The sequence below is a fragment of the Salvelinus namaycush genome, chromosome 31, assembly GCF_016432855.1.
Source record: "Salvelinus namaycush isolate Seneca chromosome 31, SaNama_1.0, whole genome shotgun sequence".
Classification (NCBI taxonomy): Eukaryota; Metazoa; Chordata; class Actinopteri; order Salmoniformes; family Salmonidae; genus Salvelinus; species Salvelinus namaycush.
This window is the reverse complement of record NC_052337.1, coordinates 38,617,164-38,638,721: the sequence shown is the minus strand read 5'-3', so window position 1 is coordinate 38,638,721 and position 21,558 is coordinate 38,617,164. Positions and strand designations below refer to the sequence as shown.

At 42.9% G+C, this 21,558-nt stretch overlaps 2 protein-coding genes across 3 annotated transcripts in view; both read left to right on the top strand.

Moving 5' to 3' along the window:
• Positions 1–1,065: 1,065 nt before the first annotated feature.
• LOC120026141 (tricarboxylate transport protein B, mitochondrial-like) lies at positions 1,066–18,510 on the top strand. Its single transcript, XM_038970962.1, has 9 exons — positions 1,066–1,436; positions 7,949–8,056; positions 10,804–10,903; positions 11,001–11,139; positions 11,290–11,374; positions 16,459–16,563; positions 16,695–16,810; positions 16,928–17,001; positions 17,128–18,510. The coding sequence occupies exons 1-9, from the start codon at positions 1,319–1,321 to the stop codon at positions 17,240–17,242; spliced, it is 960 nt and encodes a 319-aa protein (XP_038826890.1). The 5' UTR covers positions 1,066–1,318; the 3' UTR covers positions 17,243–18,510.
• Positions 18,511–18,937: 427 nt separating this feature from the next.
• The window catches only part of LOC120026487 (phosphatidylinositol 4-kinase alpha-like), a 42,767-nt gene continuing 40,146 nt past the window's right edge, over positions 18,938–21,558 (top strand). For both annotated transcript variants that reach the window (XM_038971367.1, XM_038971366.1), the window contains exon 1: positions 18,938–20,824. In XM_038971367.1, the coding sequence (XP_038827295.1) occupies positions 20,726–20,824 (99 nt within the window). In that variant the 5' untranslated portion in view covers positions 18,938–20,725. The remainder of the gene's footprint in view (positions 20,825–21,558) is intronic.

Genomic DNA, 21,558 nt, shown 5'->3' with positions numbered 1-21,558 from the left:
ATATTATAGTTTTGGTAACAGAAAACTGTATTGCGATCAAATGTTTCATCGATAAGAAAATGTGCAGAATGTCGGCCAATGTCCATCTCATTCCGTCTTCTCCCACTACCGGCCAGTGGGCTTCCTCTCAATACCATATTTGTTAGTGAGTGGAAACGCTAAGCGGATGCTTCACATTTATAGAACAATGGTGTATCTGTGATATAGCCATCTTTGACTTTGTGGCCATGGTAACTAGTGGAAACCGCATCCACTGGAGATCCATAGCGCCCACCAGCGGCTGCGTAGGCTATGACTCCATTAGGTTATATTTGGACGAAAATAGCATTGTTTAGTGACAAATAATAGGATAAGAAAGATACGAGTCGTCACTACTGTTGTTGTAGGCTATATAAATGGGGGGGATGTAGTAGGCTTACCTAATATAGGGCCCAATGACGTGTCAGTGTCGAAGGTTGCCTATAATTTGTGTAAAGCTCCCGAGTGGCGCAGCGGTCTAAGGCACTGCATCTCAGCGCAAGAGGCGTCACTATAGTATCTGGTTCGCATCCAGGCTGTATCACATCCGGCGGTGATTTGTAGTCCCATAGGGTGGCGCACAATTGGCCCAGTGTGGTCCGGGGTTGGCCAGAGTAACCTCAAGAGTAACCTCTTGAACCTCAAGAGTAACTGACTTTCCTAGTGAAATAATATATATATATTTTAAAGCCCAATGTGAGGGTCACATTGGTGAATATTTTTGTTTATAACTACATACCAGGCCACCCTAAGAAATGTACAGGTTGTTTGAAGAGGTCAATGTCGGAAACAGTTTTTATAAAGTCTACCTTATAAAGGTGGTTGAGGCCAACAAGGGCTATGGGGCCGCTATGAATAACACTAGGCTACTGACTGATATATTTCTTTAGGGGAGGCTGCAGTTATTCTGTCTGGACTATGGCACAGTGAACCACTAGGCTAATCAAAGCAGCTGAGGGAATTTCCCGTTCCACCTTAAATCGGGTTTGTTTGTGAAAAATATGGAGACATTCTCTTTTTAGGTGGAAGGGTGAAAGCCCCGCCCTGTAAACACTTGCAATGCATGAGTGAACTTCAACTGTCAAAAGTGGAGGACACATTAGCTTTTGAGCTGGGCGGTTTCCAATTATCAACATCACCTTTGTACGTGATCGCACACCAAGACGCTGTAGGTGTGATCGAGGCGCAATTTGTGCTCAAAGCGCTGGATTGCACGGAGGCTGACGATCGGGAGGGATAACGAGTGTCGTCCTAGAAGTGAACAAGTTCTAGGCTGTTTTGGGGGCCGATTGTTGCCAATATGTCCAGGAATCCCACATTTGTGAGTCCATTCCACAGACCCCACTGTTTGGCCGCCGCCGCCGCTCCCCCAGCAGGAAAAGCCAAACTCACCCACCCTGGCAAAGCCATTCTAGCAGGTAAGGATACATTCATTCATCTTTCCTTGTGTAGGCTGCTGATATTGCTTCACAATTCAGGCAGCGTTCATTATATCGCCTTGTTACGTTGTAACCTGTGTCACTGTGACAATACAATATATTATACAGGGTTTTCTTTTTACTTTTGTAGTGGCAGTCTGTTTTTTAGCAAGATATTTCAACACTATTGCCTGCCTACTGTATAGAGCTTGCCATGGGAGGCAACATTGACCTGAACTTTGTTAGTGTAGTAAATAATTATTTTAGTCTACTAATCTATTCAGCCTTTTTTCTTCATTTCTTCATGAACTACGTGTCATTTGCTAGGGAGTAATGCACATTTGATCACAGTATAGCAACACATTTATGTGCTGTGCTTGACAGGGTGTCCAAACCGCCTCTAAAACAGCACCAGTGGCAAGTAAGTATCCAATGTGCTTTGGCATGAGATATTGTGTATCTGGTCATATGCCTTGTTTTTTGTGACTGATGGGGAGGTTTGTGATTCCAAAGTAACTAGTCACCCTTTGAGGGTGATGTACTGTCTTCATGCACTGTGGAACTTGAGGAGTGGCATGAATCTGCAGCCTGCCTGGTGTGTGTATGTGTGTGCACATGGAGCTGCAATATGATCATTATTGAACGCATATGAGACTTTAGGAATACAAGACTGTATTTAATTGTTTGGAAGAAGAAAAATTGTTTGCAATGTCTATGCCTGGATTGTCTTCAAATTGGGCACTCCCAAAGTGCACACCTCATTTCGACTATAGTTCAGAAGGACTGGCTGCATCTGTTGAACTATCAATTTGCCCTTTTAGCCTTTGATTCAACGTGTCTGTGTGAGCGATCTGTTATTCCTCTTGAAACCCAGACAAAAAATACCATGATTTGGGGGATTTTCACGAAATGTATTCCATAGCATGGTGCTTTGGAAGACGGATTGTTGACATATATTTGACATTTTGTATCTAAAAGCATAATAAATAATTAATAAAAGTTATATTTATTACATTTTGGCCATACCCAGGCCTCGTTTAGACTCCATGTTGGCGCAACAAAGCTAAAATGTGTGTCATATGAAGCTTTACCGCTTGCTCTGAAATATGAGAAGTATACTGATTTCAATAGAAATGTTCTGACATAAATGTATTAGTATTGTAAAATAAACATGAATATATAAAATGTTTGACTTGGCAATTTTCTAAAATATATTGTTGAACATAATATACTTTTTGGCAGCGTTTCCCAAACTCGGTCCTGGGGACCCCAAGGGGTGCACATTTTGGTTTTTGCCCTAGCACTACACAGCTGATTCCAGTAATCATCGAGCTTTGATTATTTGAATTAGCTGGGTAGGGCTAGGGCAATAAATGAAATGGGTCCCCATGACCGAGTTTGGGAAACGCTGGTCTATGGGCATATTAAAGTTCCAGAGTGGGCAATGATATAAGTAAAAGGAGGGCTGTGATTGGTTACATTGCCTACTATGACAATGTATTGAAACATTTGCTGACTCAATTATGGTTTATTTTCAATATTCATGTTTTTATATTTTGAAACATTCAAATTAATGTAAGAACTACTACTACTATTACAGAGCAAGCCGTAAAGCTTCATATGACAATCTTTTTTGCCTTGTAGCATCTACACAAAATATTATGGAAGCTTTGGTATGGCTAAAACTTAGGGTAATAACTTAGGTTATTTCTCAATTATGCTGTTAGATTAAAATGTGTCAACAATCCTTCCTCCAAAGGACCATTCTATGATTAACATTTTGTGAAAATCCTCCAAATCATGGTCATTTTTTGTCTGGGTTTCAAGACGGATCACTCCTGTTCGACAAGGACACATGCTCTGCTCTGGTCATCAGTTCCAGGGTGTGTAGAGTTAATAAGATGGTGTCATGGTCCTTTTCTCTGGTAATTCCTGACTCCATGATCATACCAAAGGCCCCTTTCTCTTAGTCCAGCAGAGTGTGGTTATCATGGCTTATGAATGGGAGTTTGGCAGACTCCTCTCACAGTACAGGGGGCTGAGTGGGATGTGCCGGACACTGTCAAGCTAGGCTACAGAGGTACAAAATCCAAGCCAACCATGTCCTTGTGTTCCACAGCTGTGTAGAGATTTGTAGCCATAGTAAGGCTTGTCAAGGCTTACGAACCTGACGAGTAAGGTCCTTAGATGGAACCGTTGCTGTACGTGCATCCATGAATGCAGTTGCACTACTTAGTTTGTCTCTTTTGGGACAGTACATGGTGTCGCATTATTGAGGGCATTCATGGTTGATAACTCAGGTGTTGCGGAAATTGCTTCTGTATCTTGCTTCTTGCAAGAGTAACAAGTGAACACTGATCCATTCCAATTCCTTGAAATACTAGAAATATCCACTCATATCAGGTGATAGAAAACAATTTTCAGGCCTGTTTTCCCATGTCTATCAGCCTATCCTTGTCAGTCAACTACGCCTTCACCTGGAGTAAATTGTAAGCTATCGGGGCCTACTCATTTGCGCTCACAGGATAGATGAGAGCAATATGATGGATGTCTACCAGGAAGTGCTTTCACAATCAAACCAGATAAAGGAAAGGAGATGACAGGAAACCTTTTACACTACCAGTGAGATTCACCCAATAGTGTGAGTGCTTGACAGGGGGCTGAGGCCTGCAGTGCAGTACAGTACAGTGCTGTGTGCCTGAATCCATGAGCCATGATGACACAGCATAAACTGCACACACTTCTGCAGTTCAGAGAGCACACACACTCCTGTACACACACACACACACACTCCTGCACAGACACACTGCTTCACACACAGCACACATGCAGCTGGTTTACAACACCCTTTCACCAGACCAGGGGCGCATGCTGGCGGGGAGAGAGGGGGGGGGGGGTTATACTTTTTCTTCAATGTTCACTCTTTAGTCCACTTTTTTAACTTGATTACTCCCCCATAGAATGCAAAGCACTCTGAGACCTAACAAAGGGTGCTATAAATGCCATTCAATGAATTAGTAATGTTGTTGAGCATTACTATGGCACTCAACACACCCTTATCTACCCAGATGAAGTTATACCTGGCGAAACATGCAGTCGTTTGGCTTGCTCCTTATCTCGCAGGTTGTGTGCCTTTTTATAATTCAGCTGACACCTGCTTCCTTAGAATAGTAGAGTAGGGAATGAATGACTGGCCTGGTATGAGGAAACAATTAGACATGTCTAATTATAAAATATCTAACGGTATGACAGGAAGAGCCGGGCACTGGGCAGAATTTCTAGCCTACTGCGTAATAACAAGATAATGAACATGAGCCTACTAGTGGAAAAAAAACTGACTCTTTAGGCAGCTGGGGAAGGGGAAGAAAAATAATTCTGGGGTGGGCCCTCTTCAGACAGACAACTCTCCCAACAAATCACGAGGTAGACATGCCAGAACGTTGTGATTCGAAACCAAAGTTTGCGGGAGAAACTTTGAAGTGGTTTTTAGGTGAAGCTAGTTTATGCAAACTAGCCACTTCAGAAATGCACTCATTAAAAAGAACCACTCATCTCCATCTTGCTAGCTACTATTTTGTTTTTTATTCAAGCGGATAAGGTAGTGACGTAGTTCCTCTATGCCAAACTAAAGTTTTCTGTTACATGCAGACTTGTTAAGCCGGAACATTTGAAAATTGTGGGAGGCAATCTGGATGTCTATGGTTAGGGTGCTGTAGGTCATGTAACTATTTGTTACATGCAATATGCTTTGTGGACTTCAACGGACAGAGGTTGCGCTCCAGTTTTGTGATGAAACAAAGGTGTGGTTGAATTTATTCTAACACTGTATCTTATTTCCTTGGCCTTAGGCCTATATATCACGGTCGCAAGGCATAGGAACTAACAGGTTATAGAGCAAACAACGCAAGTATCTCAACACATACACTATATATGCAAAAGTATGTGGACACCCCTTCAAATTAGAGGATTCAGCTATTTCAGCCACACCCGTTGCTGACAGGTGTATAAAAATCAAGGACACCGCCATGCAATCTCCATAGACAAACATTGCCAGCAGAATGTCCTTACTGAAGAGCTCCGTGACTTTCAACTTGGCACCTTAATAGGATGCCACCTTTCCAACAAGTCAGTTATTGTGAAGTGGAAATGTCTAGGAGCAACAATGGCTCAGCCGCGAAGTGGTAGGCCACACAAGCTCACAGAATGGTACTGCCGAATGGTGACGCATGTACGAATAGCCTGTCCTCGGTTGCAACACTCACTACCGAGTTCCAAATTGCTTCTGGAAGTAACGTCGGCACAAGAACTGTTCCTCTGGACCTTTATAAAATGGGTTTCCATGGCCGAGCAGCCGCACACAAGCCTAAGATCACCATGCGCAATGCCAAGCGTTGGCTGGAGTGGTGTAAAGCTCGCCGCCATTGGACTCTGGAGCAGTGGAAGCGCGCTCTCTGGAGTGACGAATCACACTAATCCATCTGGCAGTCTGACGGACGAATCTGGGATTGGCAAACGCCATGGGAACGCTACCTGCCCCAATGCATAGTGCCAACTGCCAAGTTTGGTGGAGGAGTAATAATGGTCTGGGGCTGTTTGTTCATGGTTCGGGCTAGGCCCCTTAGTTCCAGTGAAGGGAAATCTTAACGCTACAGCATACAATGACATTCTAGACGATTCTGTGCTTCCAACTCTGTGGCAACAGTTTGGGGAAGGCCCTTTCCTGTTTCAGCATGACAATGCCACTGTGCACAAAGCGAGGTCCATACAGAAATGGTTTGTTGAGATCGGTGTGGAAGAACTTGACTGGGCTACACAGAGCTCTGACCTCATCCTTATCAAACACTTTTGGGATGAATTGGAACGCCAACTGCAAGCCAGGCCTAATCGCCCAACATCGCCCAACATCCGTGCCCGACCTCACTAATGCTCTTGTGGCTGAATGGAAGCAAGTCCCTGCAGAAAGCCTTCCAGAAGAGTGGAGGCTGTTATAGCAGCAAAAGGGGAAACAACTCCATATTAATGCCCATGATAATGGAATGAGATGTCCAGCGAGCAGGTGTCCACATATGTTGTCATGTAGGGTAGGTTGTAATATGGCTTTTGGGGGGGGGGGGGGGGGGGGGCTTGGCTTCCCCAGTGAATTTTTTTATTTTTACCCACACACCGCTACTAAGAGGGACTAATTGTGTGTGTGCTTGTGGATAATGAAGTGTTGCATGACTATTCCTGTGTGGGACTGACTGCCCTGCATGCTTGTGTGTAGAGGTAAAAGGCATGCTGAAGTCCAGAGCCTCAACAAATGTCTCTTTCCAAGCATCAGCATGGGGTTGATGTTTAAACTCAACCAGGACGTTTCCCACACACACATTAGGGTCCGCTTTCCCCACTTCAAATCTAACAGATTTTCAATGGGGATTGTTCAGTTAACTGGTTAGAGATCAGTGCTTGAGCACGCTATGTTATCACATAACTGTTTGAGAACTTGGAAGACAGTTTGCTCAGCTCTTATGGAGTTGCCCCTTGACCCAAAGTTTGTTTTTTGCCAGCAACAAACTCTATAGGTTTATGGCGACTCTGCGTGAGAGAGGCGTCCACATGCTTCTCAGCCGAAACAGTTCGGTAGAGTTCGTGCATATGTTACGACGACATTTTGTGACGTCTTTGTTCGTATGGACTTTGGTGAGGGTTTTTCGGCTGTTCGGGCTCACCACTTTTTTTCTGGAGGCAAGCCGAAGTTCGGAGCCGAAGTCTACGCCCCTTCATCGGTGATTGGTCAACAGAAGGGATTCTTCAATAAAGTGTCTGTTGTCATTCAACGAGAGACGACTCGTTGTCATTCACCAAACATCTTAGTTAGATGTAAAACTGCGCGAACGATCTATTCGGCAAAAACGTCAAAATGAATGACAAATGTCTTGAGTTCTCTTAGATTAGTTACACATTGAGGAAGTGTATACTGGCTACGGCGTCTCAAAATGGACAAACAGTACTTTTTCTCGTTTTTCAAGCAAAGGTATTTTAAGGGAATATGCGAGCACACTCGTTCGGCTAGCTGAGTTCCGAACTGAAACATGCGACCTCTAACCTCTCTCTGTCAGTGGAATCACACCCCCACTGATCAGAGCAGAGGGGCGTATCCTGTGGGCACAATCCCAGCTCAGCCAATCAGAGCCGTTCTTCTTGTTCGCCGTTCAACTGCAGATGTGTGGCGCTCCGGCTGTTAAGGTGGAACCAGGAGGTTACCGATAAAACTACAGTTACAGAGAAAAGTTCTCTTAAATCCGTTTTTTTTGTTGTTTGTTTTTTTGAGACACTGATACTTTATTATATTTTAAAATATTTTATTTGTGAATGTAGTAATAACACGTTATACATACAATGATGGCATCTATTCAGCCAGCAGAGAAGACACAAGCCTTTAACTGAACTTGTCTGTTGTTCCAGATGGAGCAGGGGGTATAGAGATCAGCCTAACGACCATAACTTTTCTGTCTCTCCCTTTCTCTCTCTAGGTGGTATTGCTGGAGGAATAGAGATCTGTATTACATTCCCTACAGAGTATGTGAAGACTCAGCTGCAGTTGGATGAGAAGGCCAACCCTCCCAGATATAAAGGCATTGGTGGGTATCTCAAATCAAGTGTTATTTGTCACATGCTACATGCTTCAACAGGTGTAGACTAACAGTGAAATGCGTACTTACGGGCCCTTTTCCAACAATGCAGAGTTAAAGATTGTATTCATTTAAATAGAAAGTGACATGAGGAATAAATTCAATGAATAAAAAATAATAAGTAAAAATTATTTGGCTATATACAGGGAGTTCCAGTACCGAGTCGATGTGCATGGGTACGAGGTAATTGAGGTAGTATGTACAGTACCAGTCAAAAGTTAGGACACACCTACTCATTCAAGGGTTTTTCTTTATTTGTACTATTTTTGACATTGTAGAATAATGGTGAAGACATCAAAACTATGAAATAACACATACGGAATAATGTAGTAACCAAAAAAGTGTTCAACAAATCAAAATAGATTTTAGATTCTTTCAAGTGCCTTGATGACAACTTTGCACACTCTTTGCATTCTCTCAACCAGCATCATGAGGAATGCTTTCCAACAGTCTTGATGGAGTTCCCACATATGCTGAGCACTTGTTGGCTGTTTTTCCTTCACTCTGCGGTACAACTCATCCCAAACCATCTCAATTGGGATGAAGTCGGGTGATTGTGGAGGCCAGGTCATCTGATGCAGCACTCCATCATTCTCCTTCTTGGTCAAATAGCCCTTACACAGCCTGGAGGTGTGTTGAGTCATTGTCCTGTTGAAAAATAAATGATTGTCCCACTGAGCGCAAACCAGATGGGATGGCGTATCGCTGCAGAATATTGTAGTATATTTTGATTTGTTTAACACTTGTTTGATTACTACATGATTCCATATGTGTTATTTCATAGCTTTGATGTCTTCACTATTATTCTATAATGTAGAAAATAGTACAAATAAAGAAACTCTTGAATGAGTAGGTGTGTCCAAACTTTTGACTGGTACTGTACATAGTAGGGGTAAAGTGACTAGATAGACAGTAGCAGTGAGTGTTAAAGCGTGTGTGTGTGGCGTCCGTATGCATGTGTGCACATGTTATGTGTGGGCGTATGTAGTGTGTGTGTTGGGGTGTCAGTTTAGTATGCGTGGGTAGAGTCCAGTGTGTGTGCATAGAGTTAGTTCAAAAAAGGGTCAATGCAGGTAGTCCTGGTAGCTGTTTGATTAGCTAATTAGCTATCTTGTTTAGCAGTCTCATGGCTTGGGGGTAGAAGCTGTTAAGGACCCTCTTGGTTTCAGACCTGGTGCACTGATACAGCTTGCCAACAGTTGCTCCTAAACAGGAGAGGGAAATATTCGTTTTTTTTGACAGCATCCCATTTGTTTTAAACAAAAACTTTCCATACATGTTTACCCATAGAAGAAGGTCAAAGTGACATTTTGGACCTGAATGCCAAAACATTCAGTTGACTCATTTTGCATAGCCCACCCTACCATGAGACATCCATGTCTTCATCACTGGAAAATATAAACGGTTGATTTTGATATCATTTAAAAGCTAAAAAAACTGGGTTGTCAAACTGTTTAATCATTTATTGAAAACACATTAACTTAGATTCTTTTCATATTTGCATATTTTGTAGCTTAGACCATATTTTATTTACATCATTTGAGGTTTTTGTCTTGTGCACGCCATCGGTTGAGACACAACATGCTCTTGAATACTGTGTGGGTGTCAGCAGCTGTTTGCATGAGGCCTTACAGTAGGCCTTACATGTCAGATTAATAAAAAGCCTTGAGCAAGGGATCTGTAACTCAATAGGAGAGGTCCAAAGTGGAAATGTTTGTGTATTAAAACAGCGGCTCCATCAATCAAATGTATTTATAAAGCCCTTTTTACATCAGCCGATGTCACAAAGTGCTATACAGAAACCCAGCCTAAAACCCCAAACGGCAAGCAATGCCGATGTAGAAGCACAGTGGCTAGGAAAAACTCCCTAGAAAGACAGGAATCTAGGAAGAAACCTAGAGAGGAACCAGGCTCTGAGGGGTGGCCAGTCCTCTTCTGGCTGTGCCGGGTGGAGATTATAACAGTACATGGCCAACATGTTCAAACGTTCATAGATGACCAGCAAGGTCAAATAATAATAATAATAATCACAGTGGTTGTAGAGGGTGCAACAGGTCAGCATCTCAGGAGTAAATGTCAGTTGGCTTTTGAGAGAGAGAGCTCTTAAATTCACAATGGTTAAGACAGGAGAAATACTCCAGATATAACAGACTGACCCTAGCCCCTCGACACAAACTATTGCAGCATAATTACTGAAGGCTGAGACAGGAGGGGTCGGGAGACACTGTGGCCCTGCCCGACTATACCCCCGGACAGGGCCAACCAGGCAGGATATAACCAGACCCACTTTGCCAAAGCACAGCCCCCACACCACTACACTGCTAGTGAGTGCCAGCCCCTTTCCTGAGAACTTCAGAGCTTCCTGTGTGTGTTTGTTCAGCCTAGTCGTGTTATCTGTATGTTCAGAGTCACTGGACTTTGGCCTGGAGTCTGTCTGAAACAACATGTTAGTCAGTCAGTACTGAGAGTTCATTCTCCTGGACTTAACTGTAGCTGCTAGCACCATGACTCTCACTAACAGTTTCCTGTACCCGTACAATGCACTAAGTAATTTGTTAAAATAACGTTGAATGTTCCACAGGTAACATGCAAAAAAACAACTCAAAGTGATTTGAAATATCTGCAGTTGACTGTGTATGTTTTGTGTCCTCTCTCACTCTGATTCTCTCTCCATCTCTTCCTTACCCTCCCTGTAGTTGACTGTGTGAAGCAGACGGTAGATGGTTATGGGGTGAGGGGTCTGTACAGAGGGCTCAGCTCATTGCTCTATGGCTCCATACCCAAAGCAGCTGTCAGGTACACACACATCACACCACACACTGTCCATCTCTCTGCCTCATCCTCTGTCTCGTTCCATTTTTAATATGTCCCTGACATCCTCTCTCTCTATCAGGTTTGGTGTGTTTGAGTTCCTCAGTAATAAGATGCGTGATGAGAGTGGGAAGCTGGACAGTACCCGGGGTCTTCTCTGTGGGCTGGGAGCTGGAGTGGCTGAGGCTGTGGTGGTGGTCTGCCCCATGGAGACGGTCAAGGTGTGTGTGTGTGTGTGTGTGTGTGTGTGTCTTAAACGACTTAAGGAAATCTTAAACCGTTATCTGCATGTGTCGGTGTGTGGCGTTACTAGTTTGAAAAACAAAGGTCTGCATATAATTTGAATCTGTGTCGTCCTCTTGTCATTTCAGGTAAAGTTTATCCATGACCAATCGTCAGCCAACCCAAAGTACCGGGGATTCTTCCATGGAGTCAGGGAGATCGTCAGAACAGAAGGTAGGGAAGGGAGACACACTGTGTGAGTTTACTGCCACCCAATATTCCCCCGAGACTGCCTCTCAGCTCCCCCAGGACTGTTGCACAGAATAAATATCAGCCCACAGAGAGAAGTACGAGATTGAACTACGCTCAACTTTCTAGAGCAGTGGTCACCAACCGGTCGATCTCCAAGGCATTCCTAGTCGATCGGCAAACATTTCTGTAAAAAACCCAACCATAAAGCCTTGTTCCTATTTCTTTTTGTTGTCTGGGGCTGTTGTCTGTACGCGCACCCGAATCAGGTGAACTGTTTCCATTTTGAACCATTTCATGTGTCTGAAGGTACAAACTCTGCCTTCCCGGCGGCTCCGGAGAGCTAATCAAGTGCTCTATAGGCCTACCGCTGGTAATCTCAGATTACTGTGTCTGCAGTGACGTAGCAGGCATAAAAGAAAGCTACAGCAAAGTTGATACTGTGAGATTTCAAAACGTTTAAAACCATGACTAGAGAGAGACTGTCAACGAATACAGCAAAGAGCTGCAGAGAGAGTGTATTCATGTTTAAATTCTTATTCAGCACTGTCAACACTTTGTATTCAACAATTTTATAAGCCATAAAATGTGCGCTCTTCCTATTTCAACTCAGCGCTACAACGAGCACTGCAGCAGAAATGTATGAGTAGGAAAATGTATCTATAGGCTTGCGTTGTTATTATTAGCGGCTCAAGGAATATTTCACTTCCTCTGTTCATAGGAGTAACAACTTGAATTTGTGCATGAGGTAAAAAATGATGTGGTGCGACTCGAGTCTCGCCATCAGCTGGAAGACTGTTTACCTTTTTGGTCAGTGTCAGCGGAGGGATGTTGAGAGGCGGACCCTCAGTCTGCTGCTCTCTCTCTCTCTCTCTCCACTGAGACTGACCATTAGATGCAGGCACCATCAGCCCAGTAAAATAAAAAGCGAATTATTTAAATGTATGCTCACTCAGCTGTGACTCACAAGTAATACAACAAAGGATCTATTACCGGTGTGATCATATAGCCTACCTCCAAAAAATGGCCCGAACAGCAATGCATTGGCAGGGCAATTCAAGCAAAGCCAATATGTGGTGACAATGTATTGGACCTATAGCTTACTGCACAAACCTCATTGCTACAGTACTGTTTTTAATTGGTTAATGATGCACAGGCTTACGTTTTTTTAAGTCATGTTTAAAAATAAATCTGAGCGGTAGATCTCGGCTTGCGTTTTGACTCAAAGTGATCTTGACTCAGAAAAGGTTTGTGACCACTGTTCTAGAGTTTTCCCTGTTAACCCTATCAATGTTTCCCTTTACTGTGGCAATTGTGATTAAATCAATGCAATATTAGCCACTTTCAATGCAACATACCAAAACAAAACGAACAATATAAGAGATTTTGTTGTAGGCAGAACGCATCGGAGTAGGATTCTATTGCATTGACATGCACGACTCAGCCCGTACTCTAAACAGACCGGTGCGGCATAAACAATCAGAGCTGCAGTAGGCCTCTATGCAATTAGACCATTGACATATATGGATCTGTGCAATTTACTTTAAACTGGACTGTGTTTACAGCATGAGCGGTCATGAGTAGATGAGCTTGTTTTGAGATCAAAGCAAGAGCTGCATGTAGCCATGTGTGCACATTTTGTTCATATCCTCTAGTTAGTGAGTTATTAGTCCAGTTATAGATAATTTGTAGTCAGCAATATGGGAGCACAAAACATGTACATTACTAGACATCTTTGAAAAGTGAGTCAGGTTAAGAGCTTTTTTTGGTCTTTAAAAGGGGCAGTGTTGTATTTTGAGACAGGCTTGAATAAGCTCAGTAGCCAATAGGCAGAAGGTAGCATAATTTGTCTGATTCTCTGTAGTAGTGTCATGGAAATAATAATGCATTTAAATTTGTAAAGTAGTTTCTTGCGTCAAACAACATTTTTAGTCTCCTTGTCTGAAGGATAGTGGATAAATAGTTTAATGTCAAGCCCTGCATGTTTGTTTTTTTCAAAAGTCTCACGGCCACATTTCACACCACACATTGGCTGCTACTGTAGGTTGAATGATAACAGCTATTTCCATGTTAAAATGTTATGGGATGTATTTTCTCCATTGTTTTTATGATAGGCCACTCTGGTAGGCCTACATTATTATCAAATAGTCACAGTAGTCTACTTGGCCACTTAAAACTGTAACTTAAAGTGGGTACAGCATCAGTGTTTACAGTAAACACACGCTGGAAGTTGCACAGAATTTTCACGTTCAAGTTTGTGCTCAGTGCCTAATTTTTTTTGAGGGAACATTGCTGCCACCTGAACCACAGAAAGAAGAGAGGGTGTGGTGTCTACAGACCCATCATGTAGCTGTTGAAAGAGACTGTATGTTAGAGTGTCAGTGTGTGAGTGAGTATGTAGAGTCCTGTGCGTGTGCAGAGTCAGTGTAAAAATAAAAGGATCAATGCATATAGTCCGTATAGCCATTTTGTTAGCTATTTAGCTGTCTTATGGCTTGGGGATAGAAGCTGTTCAGGAGCCTGTTGGTGTCAGACTTGATGCTCTGGTACCGCTTGCCTTACGGAACCAAAGAGAACAGTCTATGGCTTGGGTAGCCGAAGTATAAAAAATAATAATCTGGGCATTCCTTTCACACTGCCTAATATAGAGGTCCTGGATGGTAGGGAGCTCGGCTCCAGTGATGTACTGGGCGGTCCGCACCATCCTCTGTAGCGCCATGCGATCGTGGGTGTTGCAGTTGCCATACCAAGCAGTGATGCAGCCAGTCAAGATGCTTTCAATGGTGCAGCTCTAGAACTTGTTGAGGATTTGAGTGCCCATGACAAATCTTTTCAACCTCTTGAGGGGTTCGTCACGACTGCGAGTGTGTGTGGACCATTTTAAACTCTTGACCCGCTCCATTACAGCCCTGCCGATTTCCCCCCTCCCCCCCTTTGCTGTAGTCCTCAATCAGCTCCTTGGTATTACTGACGTTGAGGAAGAGGTTGTTATCCTGGAACCACACTGCCAGGTCACTGACGACCACCCTGTAGGCTGTCTCATCATCGCCGGTGATCAGGCCTATCACTGTTGTCTCCTTAGCAAACTTGATAAGTGTTGGAGTCGAACTTGGCCACACAGTTGTGGGTGAACAGGGAGTACAGAAGGGGACTAAGCACACACCCCTGTGGGGCCCCCATGTTGAGGATCAGCGTTGCAGCTGTGTTGTTGTCGACCCGTCAGGAAGTCCAGGATCCAGTTGCAGAAGGAGGTGTTCAGTCCCAGGGTCCTAAACTTGGTGACAAGCTTGGAGGGGACTATGGTGTTGAACGCTGAGCTGTAGTCAATTAACAGCATTCTCACATAGGTATTGCTCTTATCTAGGTGGGTGAGGGCAGCGTGGAGTGCAATAGAGATTGCATCACCTGTGGATCTGTTAGGGCGGTATGCAAATTGATTGGGTCTAGGGTTTCTGGGATACTGGTGTTGATATGAGCCATGACCAGCCTTTCGAAGCACTTCATGGCTACAGGCGTGAGTGCTACGGGTCGGTTGTTGTTTAGGCAGGTTACCTTAGTGTTCTTGGGCACAGGCACTATGGTGGTCTGCTTGAAACATGTTGGTATTACAGACTCGGACAGGGAGAGGTGGAAAATGTCAGTACTCAGAGCATGTCAGTGCATGCTCTGAGTACACGTCCTGGTAATCCATCTGGCATGTGAATGTTGACCTGTTTAACGTCTTATACACATTGGCTGCGGAGAGCATGATCACACAGTCTTCCGGAACAGCTGATGCTCTCATGCATGTTTCAGTGTTACTTGCCTCGAAGCGAGCATAGAAGTAGTTTAGCTCATCTGGTAGGCTCGTGTCACTGGGCAGGTCTCTGCTGTGCTTCCCTTTGTAGTCTGTAATAGTCTGCAAGCCCTGCCATGAGCGTTGGAGCCAGTGTAGTATGATTCGATCTTAGTCCTGTATTGACGCTTTGCCTTTTTGATGGTTCGTCTGAGGGCATAGCGGGATTTCTTATATGCTTCCGGGTTAGAGTCCCGCTCCTTGAAATCGGCATCTCTACTCTTTAGCTCAGTGCGGATGTTGCCTGTAATCCATGGCTTCTGGTTGGGGCATGTACGTACAGGCACTGTGGGGACGACGTCATCGATGCACTTATTGATGAAGCGAGTGACTGAATCCTCAATGCCATCGAATCCTCAATGCCATCGGAAGAATCCCGGAACATATTCCAGCCTGTGCTAGCAAAACCGTCCTTTATCTTAGCATCTGCTTCATCCGACCACTGGTGCTTCCTGCTTTAATTTTAGCTTGTAAGCAGGAATCAGGAGGATAGAATTACGGTCAGATTTGCCAAATGGAGGGTGAGGGAGAGCTTTGTACTCGTCTCTGTGTGTGGAGTGAAGGTGGTCTAGAGTTTATTATTTATTTATTTTAATTTATTTTATTCCTCTGGCTGCACATTTAACATGCTGGTGGAAATTTGGTAAAATGGATTTAGGTTTCCCTGCATTAAAGTCCCCGGCCACTAGGAGCGCCACCTGGATGAGCGTTTTCCTGTTTGCTTATGGCGGTATACAGCTCATTGAGTGCGGTCTTAGTGCCAGCATCGGTCTGTGGTGGTATGCAGACAGCTGCGAAAAATACAGGTAAACTCTCTAGGTAGATAGCGTGGTCTACAGCTTATCATGAGATACTCTACCTCAGGCGAGCAAAACCTTGAGACTTCCTTAGATATTGTGCAAAAGCTGTTGTTTAAAAATATACGTAGGCAGCTGCCCCTTGTCTTACCAGAGGCGGCTGTTCTATCCTTTCGAATACAGTGTAAAACCCACCAGCTGTATGATGTTCATGTCGTCGTTCAGCCACGACTCGGTGAAACATAAGATATTACTGTTTAATGTCCCATTGGTAGTTTAATCTTGCTCGTAGGTCATCAATTTTATTTTCCAATGATTGCATGTTTGCCAATAGAACGGATGGCAGTGTAGTTTTACTTGCTCGCCTACGAATTCTCAGAAGGCAGTCCGACCTGTGTGTTGATGTGTTATGGTGTGTTGTGCTATGTCTCCTCCAGGTCTGAGGGGGACGTACCAGGGTCTGACAGCCACGGTACTGAAACAGGGATCCAACCAGGCCATCCGCTTCTACGTCATGACATCTCTAAGGAACTGGTACAAAGGTGTGTGTGATCGACTGAATTTGAACCCTTCTCTCCTGTGTGTGTGCGTGTGTTGTTTACCTGTGTGTGTGTGTGTGTGTGTGTGTGTTTATCCAGAGTGTCTCACTGCTCTGTCTCTCTCTGTTCCCTAGGTGAAGATCCTAACAAGGCCATTAACCCTCTGGTCACGGGAGCATTCGGAGCCTTCGCTGGAGCTGTCAGTGTGTTTGGAAACACTCCTCTGGATGTCATCAAAACCAGGATGCAGGTACACACCACCATTATTAATGACCTGGTCACATGCAGTGAATTGAATCTCTTTTACTATACTTTTTACTATACTATCGTTTTGTTAGTTAAACCCCGTCCCTCTCTCTACTAACAGGGTCTGGAGGCTCACAAGTACAAAAGCACCCTGGACTGTGCCGTCAAGATCATGAAGCATGAGGGACCTAAAGCGTAAGTGTCTCTGTACACACTAACTTTGACCTCCTGTCTCCTTTTCATCGATTTGTATCAGACATAATTGTATTGATCCTGTGTCTGCTCTTTGCCTCCTTCCTTCATTATTTCCTCTCTCCCCAGGTTCTATAAGGGTACAGTCCCCAGGCTGGGCAGGGTGTGTATGGACGTAGCCATCGTCTTCATAATCTACGAGGAGGTGGTGAAGGTCCTTAACAAAGTTTGGAAGACGGACTGAGATCACGTGTCCGTGACAACCAGTGGAGTGGAGAACCCCCGGCAGGGCGGGGCTATGGCCTGATTCCAAACCCAATCCCTCTGCCCTTTCCTTAGGTTATCCATGACTTGCTACCTCCTTACAGATCTGACATGGCTGGTTATATTTCATTACAAAAAAGTTGGTCTCTGTCCGCTGCCATTGTTTGCTTAGTCAGTTGGAATGAAATGCAGCCATGATAGGTGTAAACAATCTGGGGATGAGTGCACTTCGCCTATGATCCTATTGGGGATACTACTATCATATTGTTTATACCTACATCCTCTGTTCTTCTTTATATCCACAGGGGGGAGTGAGCAAGGGCACATGGGTAGGTTGAGGGATTTGGCCTATATGACTGGAATAATGGGAACACTGTATCATTCCAGAGAAGTGTCTTAGACCGACAGTGCTTCAGTTCACTAATGGCTATTATTAACATCTTATGTTGTACATTAACATTCATCAAAGATGAAACAATACTTATAGCTAAAACCCAATATAATGTGATGTAAATCAAAGGAAAAAACTTGAAATGAGAGAGGAGGAGGATCAAAGGCTTTTAACTCCAAAGACCATGTTGTATATTTAGCATGATGGTGTGACCCAGTGAAATGGGTCTGGTAGAGAAGTGGAGGCCGTCGTTCATACACATGATAGCACGACAACAGACATGCCTGTTCACGTGTCACATGGGTGTTGTTTTCCAGGTTTAATGCAGGTCTGAAATTTAGCTGCTTTACATACCTGAGTGCAATTACAACACAATGCCTTATATATCATTATATTCAGAGATATCTTTATGGTAGAGAGCTACTAATATGTACAGTGCCGTGAAAAAGTATTTGCCCCCTTTCTGATTTTCCCTATTTTTGCATATTTTTTTATACTGAATGTTATCAGATCTTCAACCAAAAGGGAACCTGAGTTTTCAAATAACAAAAAATATATACTTATTTAACATCTTGCATACTGGGACTTCTAATTTTGCGAGGGGTAGCATTTTGTGGTCTCGCCTAGGGCGGCAGAAAAGCAAGGACTGGCCCTGCTTCCAAGAGTCTTGATGATCTTCCAGGTGCTTTTTGGCAAACTTGTCAACTTTTTGGAGGACATGGGTCTGTATATGCCTAGCAAAAACCAAACCAGCCATTCCACAGTAAGAACCTTACACCAACGGTCAATCATAGGAGTCTAGGTGTAATTTAGATTTTGGCCACCAGAGGCAGCAGGGGTTCAAACTGTAGAACCCAGTTCCAACATTTTAATATAAAAATTGACTTTATCAAACAAAACTATGCTACATTTTATCTCTTGGAACTTTAGTATGACAAATCAGAGCAAGATTACTGAATGTAAGTACATTTATTTACCTTCAGAGGTGAATGTATCAAACCAGTTGCTGTGATAAGTGTTTTGTTGTTGTGCACTCAATAAATAGCATGGTATTTTTTTTACTGTAATAGCTACTGTAAATTGGACACTGCAGTTAGATTAACAATAATTTAAGCTTTCTGCCCATAAAAGACATGTCTATGTCCTGGAAAGTTGGCTGTTGTTTACAACGTCATTCTAGTCACATTAGCTCACGTTAGCAACAACCGTCCCGGTTTAGGGACACCGATCCCATAGAGGTTATTAAAGCAGTTCTGCATGGAAGAGTGGGCCGAAATTCCTCCACAGCGACGTGAGAGACTGATCAAGAACTACAGGAAATGTTTGGTTGAAGTCATTGCAGCTAAAGGTGGCACAACCAGTTAATGAGTGTAAGGGGGCAATTACCTTTTCACAGAGGGGCATTCAGTGTTGCAGCATAATTTTGTTCATGAAATAAGTAAGTAATTGTTGTTATTTGTTCACTCAGGTTCCCTTTATCGTGTATTAGGTTTTGGTTGAAGACCTGATAACCTTCAGTAAAATTGGAAAGGGGGCAAATACTTTTTCACAGCACTGTATGTAGTAGTATAATATTAATTGTTAAAATAAGAACTCAGTTTTTAATTACTACCCATTCTTATTCTATGGTTCTCATAACCCTGTTTTGGCATGGAATTAAGAATGAGAATCCTAATTAAATAGTATTTTTAATAGGATCTCTGTTTTTTGGTGTCTGTCGAATACAGAGATGAACATGTTGTACAGTATACTCAGACATTCTGCAGAATGAACCAACACTTTTCAAGTGAATTAAATAAAAACTGACCAAGATTGAGATGGTGAGGGACTTTGCAGTTGTAAATGTGAACCATCAGAAATATATTTACACAATGATTGTTTGTGCCTGCAAATGTAGTTTATGATGGTTTTAGAAATCTGGTATAACATCTCTAGTGCTACTAATGTCTAAAATTGAAATGATTCATGTTGCATGTCTTACCTGGGTCAGTTTTTCCTCACTGACTTACAGTATGATACAATAACACTTAACACTTTAAAAACAATGATTAATTTGATATAGACAATAACACAGTGCAATGATGCCTTGCTGAGATGTTTATCAAATCTACTGGTACTAGTTGACAGTATAGCTTACCAGACCATCTTTGTAATGCAGCCTTGATTAACTCAATGTGATGAGATATTGCCTGGTAATGTTACCTGCCAGTTATAGAGTAGGTATAAATGCCCTTGGATTTACAATTAATTCATACATATTTTCTTGGTAGTGTTAGTGGAGGGGGTGGGGACACCAATTTTTATTTAAGATGTCTAGATGTATCTTTTGCAAAACCTAATAGACATTTTTCATGAAACAATTCATTTGCCACTGTCATGGTCTGCCCAATGTAAGACACATCTATTTTTTATGCTCCAAGACAAGATCTTATGTAAGCATGTTTTATTGAAAGACCATGCGCAGTCATTGCAGATTGTAGTGCCTGAGGGACATTTGTAGCATTTGCATTTGGGATTTTGAATATGCCATGTGTGCATTAAAGAGTGTAACGGATTGTATACAAGATGAATGAGTCTGTTTTGCCTCTTATGACAGGATGATTTTTAAAGTGTTTTGGGCATCTTACAACTGAAGTATTGTTTGCAGACCACCATAATACCATAGAATAAGATAACAGGAGTAGTTATCATCAAGGTCCTACAAGCTGCATCCTCCCACATCAAGATGTTTGTGTGTGACCACATGTGTCTTCAAACCTATTGTTTATAATCCCCTATTCATTGTCAACCCAACTGGAACATTTGACATTTAATGAATCTTATATAATTCTTCAATTTCTGGTTCTCAGCAGACAGGATTTGAGAAACATTCGAGTTCTCAAATTGTTTGACTTCAAAACCTTGATCATTGTTTACCATTAACAACGCATTTTTCTAATGACCTTGTACTGCGCCGTATGAACTCATGTGCTCGCCGTAGTTGTTGGTGTCCGTTTGCTAGTTAGCTTGCCCTCTTCGCAGTGGTAAGCGCTGTAAAATGTTCTTACTACCTGTTTGTGTTGAATTATAAAAATGTCTGCGAAAGCAACAGGAACCAGAGGGTTTTATTTCAATACTGTCTTGTCCTTGGCGCGCTCTTTGGCCGCACACCGCCCTGCGCCAATAGATAAGGTGAGTCTGAATGATTTAAAAGCATTAGTGAGCTAATGCTAGCTAAGTTGGCTATTAGGTTCGGTTAACATTACATGTATACCTTGTTGCTATATGTACATGGCTAAATCATGGTGATGTGCGATGCTATCGAGACCAGCTACTAGCTAGCTACTCGTTTTCCATAAGCTACACAGCTGTTGGAAAAACAGCTAGCTAAGTTAGTAAACTATGTTAGTCATTCATTCCCAAACAAGGCCCTTGCTTTGGCTTGTCATTCCACATCGTTACACGATACAACAGCAAGGCAGTTTTACACATTGGGCTAGTTCGTTTTGCATGACCCGGTGCCCAGGAGGGTGAAGATTGCATTTAAGGACCAATGAAAAGGTCTAAAATGAACAAACTCCGCCTACCCGGAGTACCGTGCCTTGCAAAACGAACTAGCCCATACTGACAACCTAGTTTAATAACTGTAGCAAATCATTTGCTTGGTACGCCTTTAGCTGTCTGTCGATGATATGGTCGATTGTCATTCCATCAGAATGAGGAAGTTAGTATAGCCATTAGTTATCTAGCTAGCTGTCAAACCTGTCAAATGAGTTAACGCCCCCATTTATTTGTCAACATTGGTCATTGATTGATTTACTATTTACTTGAATGTGCTGTATTCTTTATTTGAACCATACGGTTTATGATTTCAACAGACATAGTTAACTAATTTGCCTTATTTCACACATCAGTCATATAAAACC

Excerpts from the sequence above, each read along its gene's own strand:
- LOC120026141 (XM_038970962.1), top strand. The coding sequence starts at position 1,319 with ATGTCCAGGAATCCCACATTTGTGAGTCCATTCCACAGACCCCACTGT. Across the intron at positions 1,437-7,948 it reads TGGCAAAGCCATTCTAGCAG|GTGGTATTGCTGGAGGAATA; the intron begins GTAAGGATACAT and ends TTCTCTCTCTAG. Across the intron at positions 17,002-17,127 it reads AAGCATGAGGGACCTAAAGC|GTTCTATAAGGGTACAGTCC; the intron begins GTAAGTGTCTCT and ends CTCTCTCCCCAG.